This window comes from Siphateles boraxobius, unplaced genomic scaffold, assembly GCF_051911475.1.
Source record: "Siphateles boraxobius isolate OS27281-9 unplaced genomic scaffold, OSU_SipBor_1 41, whole genome shotgun sequence".
NCBI lineage: Eukaryota > Metazoa > Chordata > Actinopteri > Cypriniformes > Leuciscidae > Siphateles > Siphateles boraxobius.
In genome coordinates, this window is record NW_027509042.1 from 22,195,950 (window position 1) to 22,218,698 (window position 22,749).

General features: G+C 39.5%; 1 protein-coding gene across 2 annotated transcripts in view; it reads right to left on the reverse strand.

Annotated features, from left to right (window-relative positions):
* Positions 1-1,758: 1,758 nt before the first annotated feature.
* znf644b (zinc finger protein 644b) overlaps positions 1,759-22,749 on the reverse strand; it is a 32,493-nt gene continuing 11,502 nt past the window's right edge. The window contains exons 2-7 of one of the 2 annotated variants that reach the window (XM_077198935.1): positions 10,341-13,066; positions 10,013-10,182; positions 9,634-9,940; positions 3,491-3,616; positions 3,291-3,396; positions 1,759-3,207 (exon numbers count right to left, since the gene is read on the reverse strand). In XM_077198935.1, the coding sequence (XP_077055050.1) occupies positions 2,994-3,207; positions 3,291-3,396; positions 3,491-3,616; positions 9,634-9,940; positions 10,013-10,182; positions 10,341-13,050 (3,633 nt within the window). In that variant the 5' untranslated portion in view covers positions 13,051-13,066 and the 3' untranslated portion in view covers positions 1,759-2,993. Of the gene's footprint in view, positions 3,208-3,290; positions 3,397-3,490; positions 3,617-9,633; positions 10,183-10,340; positions 13,067-22,749 lie in introns of both variants that reach the window. The other variant, XM_077198934.1, reaches the window with a different exon arrangement.

Sequence of the window (22,749 nt, forward strand, 5' to 3'; positions counted from 1 at the left end):
CTATCATTTTTATTATTTATTTTGTGGGACAGTGAGAATGGGTAGCAAAGGGGGGAGAATGAGAATGAACGGAACAGAGAGCTCTTGTGGCAACAACGAAGGTGATGAATTTCTCTTGGCCACAATCAGTGCACCTGGGTTTCCTTTGGTGTATCTAGAGGTAAATAATTGATGCGAGGATAAAAGTGATTGTGATGGGGAGTGAGACATTCAGACAAGGGGGTGAAAACCCGGCCAGAGCCCCCTGTACCATGCCCCCCTCTGAGCCTGAGTCTGGCCCCTCGTCGTTTGGTGGCCCCTCACACCGCCCCCTCGGACGAGCGCTTGAAGTGCAAATCTGTGTTCTGACTTGTTCCTGGTTGCTGTCAGCATGTTTCCCTCTTGTCAGTGGCGATTGACTGGGGGCTCGTCTCACCCTTGTGCCGGGACTGTAGCGGGATCATTGACAGGCCAGTGACACTGCCCAACCAGATAATGGAAACCTATTGATTTTTTTGTTCTCACACTCTCTCTTTTCTTTTCTCTTTTTCACAGAGGAAGTGTAGGCTCTTACACTTTAGGAATGACCGAAAGCAAAAGCAAGGGCACGGTCGACAACGGCGAGGGCTCGGTCACTGGTCCTGATCCCTGAGTCGCGCCTGCCACTTCAGAGGAGGGAAAAAAGTCAAGACAAGTGACAGTCTTAGGAGACAAAACACTAAGAAAGGGTAAAAAGAGTGTCCGTCAATCAATCAATCAACAGTATCTCCTCAGGTGCACCTGAGACTATGATCGGGAGATAAATGTAATGTGAGATAAACCCTCTCTATCTTTCCTGAGGTCCCTAGTCTGCCTTGGTCACAATTGCGCCAATGAAATATTAAGAACGTGCTTATCCGCCAGAGGGCGATTTTAATTACCACCTAAGGTTACACCATTAATATGAAATAGCATAGCATGCAATCTCTTCCTTAAACAATGTGGAGGTTCGATTTACCAAATAAAATATGGTGATTAATAAAAAGTCTCTTTCTTGTTTTCCAGAGCCGAGTCATTATGCCTCCTGATTTCAGATTAGATGTGCTCTCTTGCACACCGAGAAGTGATGACACTTGTATACTGTTTTAATGGAGGAATCTCCAGAGAGCAGGCCTCTTTGATTCACTGCCTAATGATAAGCGTGCTCTGGTCTGTCAGCGGCACAACCCCGTGGCAGATGGCTGGTGTGGATCTTACACATTTCTTTATGTTCCTGCCTCCCCCCTCGTCCACCTCATTCTTAAAGCTGCCGATGGTATAATGGAAAAACTCAATCCTGGTCATGGTTAGCTCAATCTCATTATAATCCCTCGTTTTTTATTCATTCGGCCCTTTGGGACACTGTCTGCCCACCATGCAGCTTCCAGCCTTGGTGGAGTGCCTTTTGATTTGTCCAGGAGAGCCTAATGAAGTCACAGAGAGATACAATTATTTCCCAAAGCAGGGGCATTAATGTACTCCAAATTCCCTCAGGAGGAACGTGATGACAATTGGTTTGTACAGCTTTGATCGCCAGTCTAAGCCCTGCCCGGGACAAACTGTGAGGTCGCCTCCCGGTCCAGACGCTTACTGATGAACCCCGGTCAAGCCGCTTTCTCTGATATTATCAGAGCTATTCCTCTACTACACGAAAACAGAGCTGATAAATCCTTGATACTTACATAACGACAGTGTTGGACAGAGCCTTTGTCAACAAAGTGGCAGTGTAAATAAATATTACAGCAGAAAAATATACAAAGGTTTGAATCACAATTACATTTTAATTGGCTATTAGTGACTTAACAGAGACATAAATACAACGTGTTAACGCTTGCTCGGCTCATTAACACATTGTATACCTTAATTGATCGGTATGTGCTTGCACATTATCATCACCAAGTAATGGTACATAGTTACATGGTAACTATTTGAAGGGCTGACCAAGACGAGGAGGACTATTCCTCCAGTCGGTCTTTACCAACAGCTTTATTTACAAACAAATGCAAAGAAATCATTTACCTCAAATAGAATGAGTGGTAAAGATTCCCTTTAGTATCCTAAAGTAAAACATGATAATTAGTTGCGTTATTATGCATTTGTGTGACATACCTTACATTGTAGCACCATAAAATGATGATAAAAAATAGCATTTGCAGAGGTTTCAGCAACTTACAACAATAATATAGAACAATGACATTTTTCTGACATAATATAGATAGAACTAATTAATATTGCATTATGACAGTATTGCCCATGATATTACTATTACTAAACAACTAGAAAGCTTTTAAAAATAATCATTGATATATTAATACAGTTCACAGTTCATTTCTTTGATAATAGCATTAAAAACAAAAATAATAAAAGATTGTGTTACATGTTTTATCCATAATATGATTTGTTTCCCCTAATGTGTTAAATGATGCATAAGAGTAAATATAATAATTTTTAACCAGAAATAAAGCACTACAGTAGATATATTATAATGTTAATATACTCTCTTAAAAATTGGTTATACATGTGTTTTTGTCAGTGTAAATAAACTTTGCGCTGCAAAATTACAGTAAATAGCATTAAATCAAATTATCTTGATCGTCATAGTGCCATTTTCTAAACAGTGACCTCTGAATTCTATGATCTGGATAGTTTCTACAATCTAGCTGCTGGATTTTAGACTTGCAAGTCACAGCAGCTGAGAACTGCAGTCTGCAGCGAGAGGCTGCCTAATGTGCACATCCAAGATCTAAATATAGCCCAATTCTAAATCTATGATGCAAATAGCATGCCCGTAAGAACAACCGAAGATCGATACAATTAAATCGGGAAATAAAACGATAAGAAAAATGAATAATATGCAATATAAGAAAATCTTTCATTTATATTATATTTCTATTCTGTATTCATATAGAGATGCATATCCAGTATTATATGTGTATTTGTTTATGAACATGTGCAGAACAGGTGTACAGTGAGCATAGCTGGTGTGTAAACGTGGCTTAGGAGACCCCCTCAGGCAGACTGAGAGGAGGGTGTGTATCCAGGAGCAGGCGCTCGGGGGGAGATGGGGAACACAGCTCTTTACACAGCGCTGAAACCTCCACCATACCTGCACCCATGCCGGGGATACTCGTGTGCATAAGATGCCTCTGCAAGTGCTTGATCCAGTCTTCCTGAATTGACTGAGGACCCTGGAAGATCAGATCGCAGAACCTAAGGGAAATAAAGAAAGATATGAGAGCTGGTTGAGAGTGTGAGAGAGTGTGCTGATGAAGTACAGGAGTGTTGTAAAGTACCTGCAGGTCATTCTGTAGATTACTTCAGAGACGGCGTGTGAAGATGAAAACTCCTTCCTTTTTGGCCCAGGCCTTGATCTTGGCCTCTTCTGTTTACAATCATATGCTGTGAAACAAACGATGTAATTATAATCAATTAAAAGCTGGGTGGCAAGATGATTAATTTAGAACTGATAGAAAGAGCAAGTATGAAACCCTACTTGTTCCTTCTAATAAGGCGATTTCCTTCCGTCGCTCATACGCTCGAAGATGATTGGACAGGCTTACGGCGCTGTGGAACGCCGCGTTGCAGTGGATGCAGATCTTCTTATTCGCTGCAAACTTCTCTGGATTACACATAAATAAAAAAAGTTTTGAGCTAATGAGTATTTCAACAAGTTAGATGACCTCATGCTTTTTTTTCTGTAGCTGCACTCCACTCATGACTGCTCTATAAATAGCAAAAGCATGGTTATACGGCTATATGAGTGTGTAATTTAGAAAAGGAACACAGCAGCTTGAAGAAAATAAAACTGTGATTCCCTTAGTGTCATCACCTCCCACTCCATCTGTTTTCATATAATAAAGATCGGCTGTGCACTGTTTATGAGGACATGTAGTCGTACTGTATGTTCTCAGCAAGTATCTGCAATCAGTTTGATGGTTTGTTTGTTTTTTAGGGGCAATGTTTGAAACTACTCATGTACTTTTAGATGAAATGTGTCCAGTTAATGCAATCTACAGCTGTGTGACAACCCAGCCTAGGCTGTGAGTGTGCGTGTGGTTGGTGTGTGTTTTTAGGTGCCGTTTGGAGTGGACGTGGCCGACACACCTGACACTTCAAACGCCGAGTTAAATGTTGGTGAAACGGTTCATGTGGGAGCATTGTTTTGGGTGATCATCTCCAGCATGGAGTTCGACGGTCTGCGCTGTGCTGAGTGTCCTGCTGGCCCCTGACACGTTTCTTTGCTTATGTTGTATTTATGTTTGTTTTCCTTGGGTTAAAATAAATGTTTTTTAAGGTAATTGACCCGTCTGATCTACTTTTTGTTGCAGCCTCAGAGCCGGCTGTTACAAATGGGGGCTCGTCCGTAAATGTATAAAGCGAATGCGTTATATATGTTTGTTATCATTTAAAATGAAAATCTGATGTTAACGTTTGCAATAATGGCATTGTAAATGGCGTTTCTGTAATTCTGGGGAATAATTTGACAGGGAGGCGAGTGTGTAGAGAAGTTGTTCCTCCACCTGTAGTTTCGTTTACTCATTTGAAAGAGCAAACTGATGAATTGGTACGTGAATTCCCTCAGGTGTTTGTGTCTTTATCGTCTAAATGTGTCCAAACTTGAGGTACCAGATAAGGATTTATTAAGTCCACGTGTCATGCAAACAAGAAACCATGCTTCTAACCACAGGTCGAGAGCTGTCGTTCCAACCACACAACTTCGCAATGCTGTTTGCAAATATTCAACAATCTGTCTGCACTACTTTTTAATGGTTGGCCATGTAGATGTCAAAATGATGCTGTTTTTTTTAGCATCTTGTACCATAAAACACTGTTGAAAGTTAAGAAGGTTTCAAAACTGCGTCTCCAGACCCCAACATTATGTTCGATTCCATGGCACTCAGTTTTGATGTTTTTGAACACAATAACGTATCCTTTGTGGATGGTTTTTAACTCGTTCATATCAAAAAAATAGATTTGCGTTACTTTCTTGTATTGTTCTGATAATAGGACGATTTTATTATTTGTATTATTATTTATTAATCTATTGTACCAAATCATGTTGAATTGATAGCCCTAATACAAACATAATGGAAGATGGAAAAAAAACCAAAGTCATGGTCTTTTGGTCGCTCTGGGTAATAGTAACAAAAGGACATACACAAAACTCCTTTTGAGATGACAGTTTCTTATTGAAATAGCCTGCAAACTGCTTCACAGACACTGACAGATAAAAACAGAGTCACCAGTGCATTACTGAAAATGTCAATGCCCAAGCTTGCCATCACTGCTGGCACACTTTTGAGAGACAAAATGTTTTGAAAAGTGCGGTCTGGAACCAAACACCCTCATAATGTTCCTGTACTCGGCCTCATCCTGAAGAAGTTCTGTCAGAATGCGGAGAGGTGGCTTGCTAGCGCCCGAAATAGGCTTGCCTTATTTGATTAAGAAAAAATATCACAATTTGAGTGTCACCATTTACAGGTGTATCTATCAAAATGACTCTGAAAATCACAAATGTCCCTTTTTTTCTAACTGGCCTCAGTGAACTTCCTTCAACAGTTGTCAGTTCTGCATCTACAATCAGAGAGTTCTAGCAAAACATAAAAGCAACAGACCTGATTACATGAATATGGCTGAACAATCAAATCAAATTTACTAATCACTGTTTATCCAATTAAAACGGACAACCTGTGAAATAAATTTGACTGTAAAACTTCATTAAGTAGTTGTTGTTTTTATAGCTATTAATGAAATGAGAGTTTTATATGGGTACGAATGAAACAAAGACGTGCAAATACAGCTGATGTGTTTCCAGTACATAAAAGAGAGCTATGTGTTTTACATTTGAATTTCAAAGCCACTTTTGATGACATTCATTCTTTTTGTACCTGCTACAATATTTCAATGAGTGGCAAACTTTCACCCTGCACTCTCTGAATATTGTGTTACCTCTCTCTTTTAATGGAATCAACTGGCAACTTCAAGGTTACAGGAAGAGAACTTTGTCTTAAATATGAGGCGTCTGCCATACATATTTAATATGGAGTGTATGACTGAAATTGGGTTTTAAGGTGCACTGTAAATAATGAAGGCAGTAGAGGTGGAAAAACATATGAGAGCGGCTGTGAAACAAGGCTGTGCAGTCATGCTACACTGTATTGATCATCTCTACCCATGCTTACTGTAAATATCTCAAATCAATGCTAGAGCACTTATACTACTTCATTATTTGCACTTCAAGGGCTATAACTATTAACAATAGACTAACAACAATAAATACCCTATGTTGTGGGAAAAAAGAATGTTCAACGCTGGATTGTGACCCAGATATCTGAAACCTCACCTGTCTGTCACTTTCAGAGTCTTTGATTCAACATCACTCGAAACAAGACAGATCACACACTCAGCTGTCAGAGAACAGGCAAAAGATTCTTGTCATGGAGGGGTTTTGTTTTTACTAAAATTGCTCAGTATCAATGGTATTTCCAAGCTCTCTGTGTCCATTCACAATGCATGAGAAAACAGAAATTAATGGTCAATTACAAGCCTAATTATTATTCAACCACAAAACTTGAAGCTAAATGGGCATTTGTAATTAAACATAAGTAAGGTATTGTCATCTTAAACATGAAATTAAAATTTTCGAGCCACTATAGGGACAACAAAAACATTTTTACAAATAATAACCTCTTTCTTTTGTTTGCCAAAAGAAAATTATGACTTGTGCATTATATTTAAAGCTTCAGTAATGGTACGATATCTTTGTGTGAGGAACAAACAAAAATTTAAGAAAAAAATAGTTTAATATATATATATATATATATATATATATACAACCCCAAATCAGAAAAATCAAGAATCTGTTATTTGTTCATTCTTTTTAACCTTTTTTAACTGACAAAAGTACAAAGAAAAGTTTTCCAATGTTTTCACTGACCAACATAATTGTATTTTGTAAATATGAAAATATTTTGATTTTGATGGCTGCAACACACCCCAAAAAAGTTGGGACAGAGGCATGTTTACCACTGTGTCACTTCACCTTTCCTTTTAATTACACTTTTTAATCATTTGGGAGTTGAGGATACTAATTGTTGGAGTTTTGGTAGTGGAATATTTGCCCAATCTTGTCTGATACAAGACAGCAACTCAACAGTCTGTGGTCATTGTTGCCTGATTCTCCTTTTCATGATGGGTCATACATTTTCCATAAGAGACATATCTGGACTGCAGTTAACAGGCACATCCATTCTATGGTGCAGAGTGTCTAGAAACCACTTTTAGCATGTGCAGAATGAGGCCTGGCATTGTCCTGCTTCTCAGGAAAGACGTCATCTTGATGGCAGTTTATGTCTCTGTACAATCCAAATATATGCCTCCGTGTCAATGGTACCTTCACAATAATGCAAGTTACCCATACCGTTTGCAATGATGCACCTCAATACCAGCACAGATGTTTGCTTTTGCACCTGTCGCTGGTGAAAGTCTGGTTGGTCCCTTTCGTCTTTGGGACTGAAAACTCAATGTCCATTTTCTCCCAAAAACAAGCTGAAACATGGACTCATCTGACCACAGCACACATTTCCACTTTCTTCTAGACCGTCTGAGATGAGCTCAGGCCCAGAGAACTCGCCGGCATCTCCACATAGAACTGATGTAAAGCTTTCTCCTTGCGAAACAGAGATTCAAGTGGCATTTCTTATTGCAGAGTCAGACTGTGTTTAGTGAAAACGGTCTTCCAAATTACTCCTGAGCACATGTGGCTGTATTTAACGGATTAGCATGATGGTATCTTGTGCAATGCCATCTGAGGGCTCAAAGGTCACGCACATTCAACAGAGGTCTACTGCCTTGCCATACACAGACTGAGATTTCTCTGGATTTCCCTGAATCTTGTGACAATATTATGTATGGACGATGATGAAAGGCATAAATGCTTTGCAATCTTGCATTAAGAAATGTGATTTTTTAATTGTTTGACAATTCTCTCAAGATATTTGGCACAAAGTGATGAGACATGACCCATCTTTGCTTAAAAAGACTGAGAAGCACTTTTACACCCAAACATTATACCCTCAACTATTGCCAATTGCTCATTGTGGAATGTTTCAAAATAGTTGGATAATCTAATTTGGATAATCTTTTCCCTTTTACTTGGTCTCTGTCCCAACTTTTTTGGGGTGTTGCAGCCATCAAAATCAAAATTTGTTCATATTTACAAAATACAATTATGTTGGTCATTGAAAACATTGGAAAACGATTCTTTGTACTTTTGTCAGCTAATAAAAGGTTAAATAGAATGAACAAATCCCAGATTCTTGCTTTTATTGCATTTTAAAAAATGTCCCAACTTTTTCTGATTTGGGGTTGTATATATATATATATAAATATTTTTTATATATATATATATATATATATATATAATAACATGATTTTGATTTGGACAAAATGGAAGCTTGTTTCCGCATATATATAATAAAATATCATATAATAAAAAATAAAACATGTAATTGTGACTATTTTCTCTTGCAAATCCAAGGAATTGAGATATAAACTTGCAATTAAAAAGGTAATTGCGTTTTTCTCGCAATTAATACTTTTTTTCACGCAATTGCAAGTTTATATCTCACAATTCTGACTTCTAGTTTATATTGCACAATTCTAGGGACAAAAAAATCGAAATTGTTAGATAAAAAGTAATAATTATCTTTTTTTATATTTATTCAGTGGCAGAAACATGCTTCCATAAAACAGACAGGACACTGGGATATATTCATATTTAGATGAACTATCACTTTTTATGGAAGTCCATGTACAGATTTGCTGGCATATAAAACAGGGGCTTGTTGGTTTGTTTAATGCTATGTACCACTTGCACTGAGCGTCGTGACGCACTTCCGTTTGGAAATAGTACATCTCACTTATTTCCGGTTATGTTTACTTTCAATGTACAGTGGTCAATGAGTTGAACAAACGCCACCAAAAATGAGTGTCCGAAATAAGATCTAAAAAAAATTGAATGTATATTCTGATGTTTACTGTGTGCAGAATTTTCCAAACTTATCGGAACAAAAAGTTTTAATCCAACCCAAGCCGACCTGAGAAAGCAGCGGATGTTAAAAATACACCATTATTTCACCACAGGGTGTCAGTGTTCGTCTTAGTGACCGCGACGTTGAAGTACAAACCACGAACATTTTATTTATTTGGATTAAATATTTTAATCATTCTGTGTCATTTTTCAATGTCAATCTTTTCACTATGTACATGTGTATGCCCAAAATGCTATAACATTCAAAGTAGTTGACTGTCATTATCCTCTACGCTGTGTGCATTACTGATTAAATAGCCTAGCCTATTTAACATCGTTACAGGTACGTTGTGAGCATTCATTCATTCAACTAGTTTAAAAGACTGGAATAAACACCAGCGCACACAAGCAATCCTTTTAATAGTCAATTTAATTTAAAAATGTAAACCCAGCATGTACGAATATGGGGGACAGCTGCATGCTGTTTTTCTATCTCAATTTCAGAGGCTGACATAAAATAGGCTTCCCTATGTAAATTAATATATTTTTTTTTTTTTCAGGATAACAGCAAATATACACAATTAAGTGATTGTGTGGTTCCTAACCTTGGCTCCAGGTAGGATCCAGCTGCACAGATGGTGATCTGGGTATATTGCCACTAGTGTAGGAGATGGTCAAAGGAGTACTGGCATCCTCTGAGTGGCCTTCGACCTCCATTTCCTGCTCCACTTTCCTATTTCCCAGCAGATCCTCTAAAGTGCTAGATCGGACCGTATTGGTTCTCTTCCTCTCCCTGTCAACCTGGGGGCGCCTGATCATAGTCCATTGCCCTTCGTCTGGTGTGCCAGTGGCATGATGGATCTTCATGGGAATGCCAGAGGATGTAAGAAACAGTCCATCACTGCTGGCAAACTTTTGAGAGACAAAAGGTTTTGAAAGGTGCGGTCTGGAACCAAACAGCCTCATAATGTTCCCGTACTCCACCTCATCCTGAAGAAGTTCTGTCAGAATGCAGAGAGGTGATTTGCTAGCACCCGAAATAGGCTTTCCAATCCGCTTCAGATGACCCCGCACGTGATTGGAGAGGCCGGTCTTAGTGTCAAACCAGCCCAGGCACAGGGGACAGGTGTGCTCGGTTTTAGACTCTGGCTTATCTGCCATGATGAAAGCACATAATTACTTTAAATTAATAAGTTACATGTAGAAATGTTTGTACACATACATAAATATGGGTTATGCATGTGTGATTTTAGCTTGAGAGCATTCTCTAAAATCACAATGACTTAAACAAGGAAAGGTGAACAATAATCACCTTTTCTGATTCTGCGATTCACTGAGGGAATTTTTCTGCGTATGCGAGGCTGGCGGTCCTGAGATGCCACTTGCTCAGGTGGCACCACGTGACGAGCATCATAACTCAGCCCAACCCTATGTAAGTGTCCTCTCACATGGTTAGACAAGCCCACCCCAGACTCAAACACTGCGGGACAGTAAGGACAGCACTTCCTGCCCACCAAAGACAAAGGGTTGACAATATACTCTGCATAAGGATCGCTTTGCTGATAAACAACATGATCAGGGTTATCCTCACTTATTATACTTTCAACACACTCCTCCTTCACTATAAAAGTACAAATATCATCACTGTCCTCCACTCTACTATTGTCTGGATTAGTATAATTGTCATAGTCCAGAATGTTTTTGTGGAGAGGGATGAAATATTCACTGGGGGTATTGCTATTACACTGATCCGGAGACTCTTTGGTGCAGTCGCTGAAATCCTGAGCACCTTCATTGTCATCTCCCTCTTGTGGTGTAGTAGAGTCCCATTGTTGAGACTCTAGCTCAGATTTTGGAAGACCCACATGAGTAATATTGGCATGGGTGTTGCGATACGGGATTGACATTTTTCTTTTCGACGGTATTTTGTGCCTCAGCGTTTGCAGCGCTAAAGTACTGCCAGTTAATGGATCTTTGGGATGGCTCTCAGTGCCAGGGTTAAGACAGGATGCTTTACTCACGATCTCCGTTTTTGTTGTAAGATGTACGTCAAAGCTGGAAAGATATTTTGTCCTCTTTTCGGAGACAGCGCTTTCATATTCTTGATTGTCTTCTTCAACGTACGGGAGACCTGTAGTCACGTCTATTTTCTCTGTAGGCAGAGGGGATAATTTGCTTGGCTTGTCACTTCTCAGTGAGAATGGTGACAGCTTGTTTGCAGGGCTGCCAGGGCTCCATTTGATCAGGGAGGAGCTGAAACCGTCACAGGCTTTTTGTGTTTCTTTGCTTCTCAAATTAAGGTCAGCTGAGCCACTGGGCCTAAAGGGCAGCTCACCTCTGTCCCTAACATACCGCTTCTCTGTGCTTTGAATCTTTGGCATCACTAAAGATGAGTCCTTGGTTTTAGGTTGGTCAAACAAACATTTTATGCGATCGTCTACATTGTGGTGTGATTGAGGTTCATAATTCTCATAAAATGGCTGCCCGTGGATGAGCTCCACATGCTTTCTGAGACTATATCTATTCATACTTCTAAATGTGCAATTTTGACATACAAAAGAGTTGCCAGTCTTGCCATATGTGGTGTGATGAGCTGTATACGCATGTGCCTCCATTTCAGTTGTAGTCATGTGATCACATTCCTCACAGCTATAAGACAACTTCTCCTTCTCATTAGTTTTGCCATGATGGACGAAAGTTTTGGGGCATTTCGTTCCAAAGACACACTGGGGACACTGAAGACAAGCTCTTCTTCCCTCGACATCTATCTTACTGAAACCTTTAATCTCTTCCATCAGCCTCTCCCTCCGCACCTGATGGATTATAATGTGCTTTTGCAGAGAGGTTATGTCTCGGAATGAACGGCCACACTCTCTACATATAAAGGGTCGGGGAACGTGTTCCTGTCTCACCTTTTTATTCTTATCTAAATGATACATCATATGCCTATGCAAATGCCTCTCCTCCTTGAAATTATCGTTGCACTTTGAACAAGGGAAAAAGGAAAGCTCTTCGTCTGTTTTTGTCTTTGTCTTTAACTGTGCCGATTTTTCACCAAGGCAGGTGTTTGTTTCTATGTCGCTGCCGCCCTCATCACATCTCTCTTCCTTCTCAGTTGAAATTAGCTCCTGCATGGTAGCTGACTTGTCGCAAAATTTCTCCAGGCGCAAGCCAGCATATGCTTTCAAACTTTCCGGCTCTTTCCGGAAGGCATGTTCTTTGTTAATGGACAACTCAAAATCTTCGTCAGATAGGGAATTCTGGGATGTGTAATCAAAGCCATCATAAACCTGTCCTCCAGTGTCAGCCCTCTCCATGGTACGTTTTTTACGCATCCTCCGCCTTTGGTTGGCAGGTGGAGCCCCATCAATCTCCACCTTTGTTCTTACCCCATCACCTGCTACACTACTTTTCAACAGTATCCGCATGAACTTCTCCTGCAAGCCCCAAGTTAGACCATCACAGTCATCAGAAGAACTCTCTGACAACTCAGAATCAAAGTCCCATAAGCACCCTGTTTTGATTCCCTTTCTAGCCAACAGTCGGCTGATTGGCCTGGTATCCAAGCCTTCCCCCACCAGCACATCTAGGGGGGCCTCACCGTCACTGTTTGATTCAGATGAGGCCAGTGCGGGCTGCACTTTTAGGGCGCACCCTTCTGCTTTCTGCCGGGTGTCTGATTGAAGCTCACTGGGAGGCGGTAACACCTCAGGGCTAGTGTCTGTCCCGGGCAGAGGGGACACGTCTTTGTTGTGGACGCAGGACTCCTCTGAGGTACAGTGTGAAGCAGCTCCATTAACAAGTGCTCCTGAAGGCAATGAGTCGTTTGTGCTAAGGGCAGCAGGGATGCTACCACAGACAAATGGGTTCGGCTGGACTCCATTTAAAGGGTTTTGGGGACTGTCCAAGGGCAGGGGCTCCAGTGGATCCAAGTTGTTATTGTTGTTGTTGGGAGAAAATGTGCTTGTCAACTCTTGAGTGTCAGAGGAAGATTCTACCTCTTTGTCTTTTACTGCCGCCATAACGGAGGAAGACGATCTATAAAAGAGAGACAAGTGATCAGTTTCAAATCTCATCACCATATAACTTGTTTTAGGGGTCAATGACATGATGGAGTGTGTCCTTGATAAAGAAAGGCCAAGTTCTTAGAAAAGTACTATTTGTATTCATGTTGGTTTCATGTGGTTTTTAAACTTTTTAGGAAATATTTTGATTTAATGATTTTTTTTTATAAAGAATTGTATTAAAATATATTTTACAAGATAATAAATAGCAAGAATATTCATGAAGAAGGTACTCTCTATGATATAATTTCTTGTTGCATCTTTTTTCCTGCATATTTCTGAATGTTGTTAGGAGCCCATGACCTTGTAGGATGGACCACATAACTTTTGCTGCACAGAATGATTTCAAATAAGGCAGTCTTGTTAAAATATTTTAATTAATTATGATATAAGAACAGTCGTTTCAATGATTTTTAATTCAGAAATTAAAAAAAATCTACATAAAAGAGTTAATTCATGCTTTAATGTACATATTCATTCATGTATTATTTGTTTCATATAAATGCATAGAATCTATGAAAAAAAATGCATCCTGAAATATAGGGAGCATCAAATAATTTAGAGCTTTCTAAAAGGAACTAATAGTGGCCTAAAGAAGATTGCGACTTTTTTGTGTGTTTTTTTGCCACAATCCCAAACACCCACTGTCAACGCTTCTTTTCACAACACACCCCAATGTTAGCCCTGGAAGTCCTGGTGAGGAAGCTTAATTATGTGAATGCACCTCTGGGATCTAACCTTCCTGTTTCTCCCACCAAAGTTCTCAGCCGCCTGCTAAAATTGACCAATTTCCATGGGAACAAAGCACACCACCAATAAGATCATATTATTCTGTCTTATCACTCTCTGATGGTGCCAAAGCACATCCCAGCACGAGACTGTTGTTGCTTCAAACCTGACAAATTGGCACACTGCAAAAACATACACAGAGACAGACACACACACACTCAGGTAGAAACGCTCCCGTCCATGACTAGCCAGAGAAATATACCTCAGGTGTCATCAGCCAATCTAATTATATTTGATGGTTTTCAGCAGCTCGACACCAGCAAACCTGTGGGACAACAGGAGTGTGTTTAAAGGGTGTGTTAAAGGGGCCCAGGCTTGCTGTTGTCCTGCTAGGCCACAGTGTATGCTCTGAGGATTTGACATTCAGCACTAGCTGCTCTCAACAGGAAGCCGCGTTGCTAACGAAGTGTTAAATTCAGTGTTAATGAGTGGCTTCACTGTTACCACCTCCTAGGTAAACCTTCCGAGCTCCATATTCTCTCCATCTGTTGGGGTGTGAGGGGCTTTCGGAGGGAGAACAGACGCTCTGCATTTAAAAACGAACTTCACTGCAAACCCCTAAACAGCAGGGTGGCAAAGCCTCAGAATATGATTTTAGCTTTAAATTTACAGGCCTCATTAAGCTTCCAGTTTCCACACTGATCTGTTACATACATAACAAACAGGGTTCAACTGCAATGCGTCTTTTAAAAATTCATTTGCTTCTATTTACTTCATTTAGTCAATGTTAAAAGGCTGCCTTTGCCTTGCTGGAAGCTATTTACAAGGATTATGAGCTTAAATACATTTACGCTCAGCGCGGAGATCAATCTGAAGCGATTAGCTCTTTTTCTCAATCTCGCTCTAACTCTCTTTCTTCCCTCCTTGAAATATGCTCAGTAATGAACATGTTTGAATTCACAAACAACAATGAATCAGAGGAGGTCCCCCTGTGATCAGACTAAATTAACTGCACAAGTAAAAGAGCACTTAACACTTACACGACACACATATGTCATGTGCTCTCTCTCCTCTCTTTCTCTCAGCCCCTATTCTTTCCATCAGCACTTGTTCTAACACTTGAGTTGCACCTCATCTTGAGGTTACTGCTGAAAAAATAAGAGGTGATAATTGCATATTATCATTACATATTATTCTAGAACCCCAGAAGGTAAACTTTTCTTAGATATTTATTAATCATAGGAGAATACAAACTACTTGCTATGTTCCACTTTGGTGTCTTCAACTTTTTTTCCACCAACTAGACTTATGTGTTGGTGACAAAAGGCCAAAAGTTGGAAGTTTATGTTCCACGAATACAATTATATGGTGTACTACAAATGCAGAGAACCATAAAGTATGTTCTATAAATATTTGACACCTTCACAGAACTTGCATTAATCTCTATTAAAAAATAACTTCTTGAAGTAGGGTGAAGATATTGCATTTTCCCTTTGTATTTTTTTCCCCTAATGCACGCAAGTGAAAAGACAGAAATGGATTACGCAATCACTTCTAACCCTAGCTGTGAAACCTTTCATAATTCCTTTAGACTCTTCCCTAAAAGAGAGCACTACAACAAAAATCAGAAAGACCAGGTGGGAGAAGATTTTCAGAGCAGTTAACTGTCTATGTGAATCAGCAACATGCCCAACTCCATTTCACTTTATTCATTACACACTCTCTCTCTTTCTTTCTTTTACCTGTCTTTCTTTTCCCCATACCCTCTTCCTCTATCACAGGAAAAGACACATCTAAACAAAGAAGGAAGGCCAAGGCCCCTCAAGTACAGAGCAGAGAATCTTCCTCGGTTAATGGGAGTTATTGATTTGTTTGACACACTGTGAATTTATGAAGCCGCCTCTCAAGTGTGAGAGACTAACAAAGCACATCTGTGAGCAAACAAACAGGTAGCTATTCAACCTGGCACCACACAGAGACTGAGGAGAGCCTGTCTTTCTCTTCTTCTCTTGCCATGTTGAGGAAAAGTGTTGACTTCAACTCAAACAGTCTCCTTAACACACAGAGCAGCAGTGACAGGAGGAAACTCTTGCTGGGTTTCACAGCACATGCTACATAGGGCAGGGTATCGTAACAAAATTTTCGATACCGATACCGAGACTTCGATGCCGGTTCCTGAACGATACTTTTTTCGATACCAATTTTATCAATATAACATTACCTAAAAAAACACTTTTATTTTTTCAGTTTGTTGACTTTTTTACACTCATATTTTGAGTCTGTAAAAAAGCACCAATGCTAAAGTTTTCTATGTTTCCTAATCATTTAACAACATGTATTCTTTACTTCAATGAGCTCATTGTTTCTGCCTTAACTTAATGCATTGTTTAACAATGAAACTGAATGAAAATTAATTGAAATGCATTACACACAGTCACCCCTGATAACAGATCACTCTAAATTGTAATTTAGACACATGCATTTTCTGTAAAGCTCCTTTGAAACGATATGTATTGTGAAAAATGCTATACAAAAAAATGTGAATTGAATTAAATATAGGCTACTGGGGTGCGGTATATATGCCTCGCGCTCAGCACACATGAAGCTTGTGCAAAGCACTGGCAAAAGTAGCCTAATGATTATGGATGTGTCGGGAAACGATAGCAAGGAGATATTTTAATTGTTTATTAATGAACAAGTGGTTACTACTTGTTGGCTGCAAAGATGATTATTGCGAATTTGCGATGCTGACTCGTCATCCCTGCAGTAGTGAACGCGCGCGCCCGCACCTCTATGGAGTAGGTAATCAAACTATTTATTTCTAATTGTTTCGTTTAAAAGTAGACATATTTTGAACATATATAGAACTATTTCTCATGTCTGTGAGGCAAGTATCCTATACGCTGAGTTTTGGTTTATATGTGACACGCTTCAGTTCTTGTAGTCGAAGGCGGATAAACTTTCTACTCTTGAGTGTATTCTGTGCGCTTTTAAGTGCAGATTTACCGTGTTACCGCTCTTGGCAGCAATTATCTTGTCAAAAGTATTGCATCGTGTGCTTATGGCATCGAGGCGGGTACATAGGTACACTTTTGATCATTTCCACATATTTTCTATCTATCTGGGTTGGACGCTTACGCTCACACACACACACACACACACACACACACACACACAGTGCGACTACAGCACTACAGCCTCACGTGCGACGAGGCACTCTGGGCAGCCGCGTAAACTAGTGTTTTTCCGCCACAGCCAATCATGCTGGATGTTTATTGTTTCACTGACGTTGACGAGATTAACCACTTAGGTACCGAAACTTGGTACCGAAAAACAAGACATGTTTCGATACTCGGTAGTATCGAGGCAATTCGGTCGGTACCTAAAAAGTACCGAACTCGGTACCCAGCCCTAATGCTGCAGCTGACGGGAGAAGAGATGTTTTGGGAAGGATTTATTTATTTATCTATCTTTTGCAAGGGAACGCTCATGCATATTATATTTTGATTAATAATGAAATAAAGGATTCGAAAAATGAGTTCAGAGGTCTCAGTGTCTGACTATTTAACCATCAAACCATACATTTACATGCACATAAATCACAAATTTTAATGTTTAAAATGGAATATCTAAAACTTGACCTCTGTTCTAACCTTTCCACATAAACAATGCTGCTGTACTGTCTGAGTTATAGGAAAGCAAATATACGTCGGATAGCTGTCATATGTTGCTCACAATACAGGTACCATACATTACAACCCTTGAAGATTTTTGAGTTTGTTTTTTCCCCCATCTTTCCCCATCGTTTGGAAAAGAAACTAAGATGCGCAGAGAGTGGCAAGAATCCAATTTCTTTTGAACGCTGTGTGGAAATTGAGAGCTCAGCAATAAATCTGCTTCAATACACAATCTCCACAGAGTGCAGGGGCAGCTACCTTAGCCATCTCTCCCTCTGTGTCTAACAAACCGCTACTTAACCAGGAGCCAAGGCTGCCAACTCTAAGGTATTGGTTGCCACAGCACTGCAAAAGTTGCATTTTCCAGAGGTTGCCATTCATAGCAAAGATGATGCAACATTGCGACTCTGTTAACTAACCCAGATTAAAAACAGTCCACACAAATTTGGCTCTGGATTTCAAAACAAAAGAACACATCCTTCCTCAACCCAAATTAAAAGAACGCCAACACGTTCTCAAAGACTCGATCACACATCTCTCCTCAGTACTCTTTCTTAAAATAGAGCAAGTGAAATGGCTGTTCCTCCTGATGGTAGATTTAGGATCGGGGAGAGGGGAAAGGGGGGGTCACTGGGCATGATAAAAGGGGACAGGGAGTGAGTGACAGTTGGGTTAAGACAGAAGTCATGTTCAATAGCAGGTAAGGAACATCAAAAGGCGAGTTCACAGGAAACCTATGCAACCTTATCTAGAAGGAGGATTTTCTGTTGTGTGAAGTAGATTAGTGGTGCCAGAGCTGCTGACATGGCCTCATTTGCTGCCCTGTAGTGTTAGAGGAGGATTAAACCATATAAACTTTGAAGCCTTAAACAATACCTTTCAAAATTAGACGGATTAAGGGAGGGATGTCTGATGGGGATATCCCGCGGCTTTGTCAGTTTAAAACTTCTCTTATTTAAAAAGGGAGCAAGCGAGCAGGAAAAAAGCTGAGCAGGTCTGGGGTTTCAGTTTTAATGAGGGCGCTCTTATCGTGAGCTGGGCAGTGGGTGCGAAGTAGCGCAGGTCGACAGGCCTTTACACCAGCAGCTTCTCTCACATTAAAGAATGATGCAAAGAGTTTGTCATGTAGAGGCGAAAGTTTTCTGGCAGTTGCATCATTCCGCTACTTTAAAGTGGCAACACATCTCTTGATGAAAAATAAACATTGATTGTTGCATGTTATCCTGTGTAAAATAAGATAGCAATATGCCATGAGATATACTTCCTCTCAGGTCATGAGTTGCATGCGCTTTTTTAGCTGTTGTACGGCGTTGATTTTTTTTCATGTGAAATGTGATGATTACTGGAGATCTGATTTGAATATGACGGGGCTGCACGGGCACGTATCTGCCGCTGTGATCGAGGGCAGACTCGCATACATCTGTCTTGCTTGAGTAGTGTGAAAGAATAAAGCTAACTTTGTCACTGCCGCTTTGCTGAAGACACGTGACCAATCAGATGAAAGCATGTCAATGTCAACGCTTGTCTACACGCTGAGGACGGGATCGGGTCTAAGCGAGCAGACATCAATACGCTTAAATTTGGAGAAATGTCAAGCGGCGCAGGTTTTGGGATGAAACAACTTTTATTACCTTTTCTTAAAACGTAATGTGCCGTGCAAGCTATAAGACATGAGCAACATAATAAAAGTGGAAAAGGGCAAATAGTGGCAGAGGATTCCTGTCTAAATCAGGACTAAACAGATGGATGTAAACACATTCAAATTGACTTTTTGTTTAACCAAAACTTAATCTAAAATAACATTCTGCTAATGAAAAAAAAAGACCCATTCTCAACCGCATAAAGCAAAGCTTGCACTTTGTGTTCCATCTCCCCCTGAACAGGCTCCCTTAGGATATTAAAAAATCATCACATTTTTATCAGTCCCTGCTGCTTGTCAATGGCATCTATTAAAGCTGAAAGAGGGGGCGGAGCTGCATCCAGACTGGTCATTAACACCAGAGCCCCACTCAATCAGAGCAACTCCCAAACATATCAAAGGGGAGGTGGGATGCATACAGAAGGAGAGGTAGGGGGTGTGCTTGGTAGCCTGAGAGAGAGCCCCATGGAGAGATGTAAATAACCTCCCGAGAGACTCCCGGCGGGCTGTAAAGAAGATGCTAGCTGGGAGACAACGGGAAGCTAATGAGTATAACAGTAATGTATACAAAAGACAGAAGAAGAGGCCCTCCTTCTTTATTCCAATTAATGTGCTCCTATCAATATCGGGGCACCAAAGCCACTTTACTTAGTGCACCGTCTGGTTGTACTCAATGAAGTCAAAATGCAGCAAACCAAACCAAAAACGAAACAAAATGTGGTGCAAGAGATAAGACATTCTCTTTAAAAATATATATTGAACTATACAAACAAACAAGCGTGGTCTAAGCATATGCATTTCAGAACATATGTAAATAAATACCAATTCTAAATTGATTTTTAAAGCATCAAATAAATATATTTTTAAAGTATCAAGTTGGAATAAATATCAGGGTTTAATGCTTATTTTATGGAATCTGTTTGAAAGTGGGACTCAGCATAATAGCTAAATATGACTGTGTCACAGATGTAATCTGCACAATTTTAAATGTAACTGTGGTTCCCTTTAGCCACACAAAAGTGTAAAGTAAAGATCATATTTTATATATATTATAAAATTATATCATAAGTCTCCGATCAATCAATTAATAATAATAATAATAATAATAATAATAATAAAGCCACTAGCTGGTAGGGGTGTAACAATACCCTCATGTCATGATTTGATACATATCACAATACTGAACTCACAATACAATATTATTGTGTTACTCCAAGACATAAGATAAAAGGTTGACAAAAAAATTACAGTTTTTTAAAATGCTAAATTTGGTATTACATTGGGGAAGTGTAAATGAATTGGCTTGGACTTGGTGCTGGTAACCCAATGCACAGGACAATGGTGACACCAGAATTACAATATTCATGATTCTGAAGCTGAAAATACAAAATTTATTTAGACGAATATGCTTGCACTCTGTCTAGACTAGATATATTTAAATTAATGTAGGCCACTTTTTACTGGTAACATAAGACATTTGGCATTATCAGGATTCAGGACCCACAAATATTCTCCCATTGGAATATCATGCATTATATTCAACTATAGTAGTTTATAGTACTGACACTAAAACTCCGTAAACCTACTTTCACACAGTAATTTTCATTTTGGGTGAACTATACACATTACATATTGTCCCTATCCACGATACATATTGTTGCATTTTTGTATTGTGATTGTGATACGATATTGTTTCACTAGCTGGCTGTATCAGTATTTCCTACTGGTCACTACCAACAGTAGTGACCAACAGATGGCCTTGGCAACTTAACATTAGTCCAGACATTTCTATAACCGAGATAATATGAAATATATAGCCTATCCAAAAAATAAAGAAAGAGAAAAAGTTGGGGGACAACCCTGAAAACTAAATATTTTAAAAAGTGTGTGTGTATGTGTTAAATAAAATTTCAAAAAATAAATAAAATAATTGTCCTTTCAAGCATGATTTTTTTAGTTTTCAAGTATTTCAATATTTTTTATGTATTAAAAAAGCAATAGGTATTCTGCTTTTACGGCCTCCCTCAAAATGTGGTTGTACAAATTAAGTTTTAGAACCTGCTTGTGATCAACACATCAATAAGCTGAATATTACTATATGTGATGACTGCACAGGAAAACCTTTCACACACTCTCATCTAGTCTCTAAATACCACATGTAATTCAGTGATCTCTTTCTGACAGAAATGCTCTATTATCACACATCACCCTGCAACCTCTTTTCAAAGCTCTAAAATATCACATTCAACTGCAGGAATAATTGGAAAATTTAATGAGATTGGTGAACCACAACCTTGAAGGATTTCGCAAGAAAAAAGGTTTGGGGGGCTTGACAGATAATTCTCAGGCAAACTTTTGCCTTTACCCTTTCAATCAATAGAAACAGTGGATTTAATTTTGGTTAATTGGTGCTCAGTAAGAGACACCCTTCAGCGTCGATAGAACATTCTTACGGCCTTGGTTCTATTGATTCTAGAATCTCTTGTAGGCGCTTACAAACACGACTGTTCCGACGGACTGTGTTCCTCTGCGATATTTTTTTTTTTCGTACAAGAACTTGCAATAGACACAATTTCACTCAAGCATGTTCAATTTCAAAAAAGTTCAAAAAATAACAAAATACCAAGCAACTTTCATTTTCCATGTATTTTTCTGCTGTTCATAAGAACATTTCATACTGATACAACTAGGATTTTTTAAATCCAGACTATGACTGGCAGAGCAGTAACTGAATCTTCAGAGAGATGCATTCATATGTTTAACTGTAACCAAGTTTAGCATCCCACTGAGCATTAGTGATCAAATCCTGGCCCCTAGTGGTGAAATCATCAGTGTGAGATCTGGAGCCCGAGGCAGATGCAGTCTGTAGCATTTGGTGAGCTGAAAGATTTTACGTGTGTAACTTCCCTCATAAGGTCTTTAATAGGAAGAGGTGTTCTCATTTGCTTATCCAGGGTGTGGATAATTGACTGCTGGGACACCCATGCCATAACTGTTTTAAAGTTGTGAGAATTGCGCTAAGAGAGAGGCAAGCTCTCAACTTGGAACGAGACTAACCGGTGACAATCACATCTGTCAAATAATTTTGGAACACATCCCAAGACAAACTTCAGAGACAAAGCTATCTTTTGAATGCAGAACGCAGACAGGTTAACATTTTCCGCATTATCATCTCGATTCTATTGGATCATTGTCCAATTACACAAAATTATTTTGGCAGTTTTGCTCACACAACATTATACCCAGATTCCCCTTTTTTTGGCCTTTTTCTGGAGGGCTGCTAGAGGAAGATGAAGGTTGCCAGGTTTCCAGGCTGACGGGAAGTATGCCTCTGACAAGCGTAACTGACAGCTCTGATTTAATTTGACTGGTGATCACACCCAGCTATAGTATCAGAGCAGTTCACACATCTGTGCCTCAGCTCAAGGTGTTGAGACATGCCACCAAATATCTGGAACATTACACACACCCCTGGTGCTGTGTACAGACAGCCAGAGCGCTGTCACTCCAGCTTTCCAGCAACATTATGGAAGACACAAATCTTAAATTCACCGTTTCCACCCAAATTCTGTCAGTATTTCAAAAAAATTGTAATGAAATTTCTAACAACAT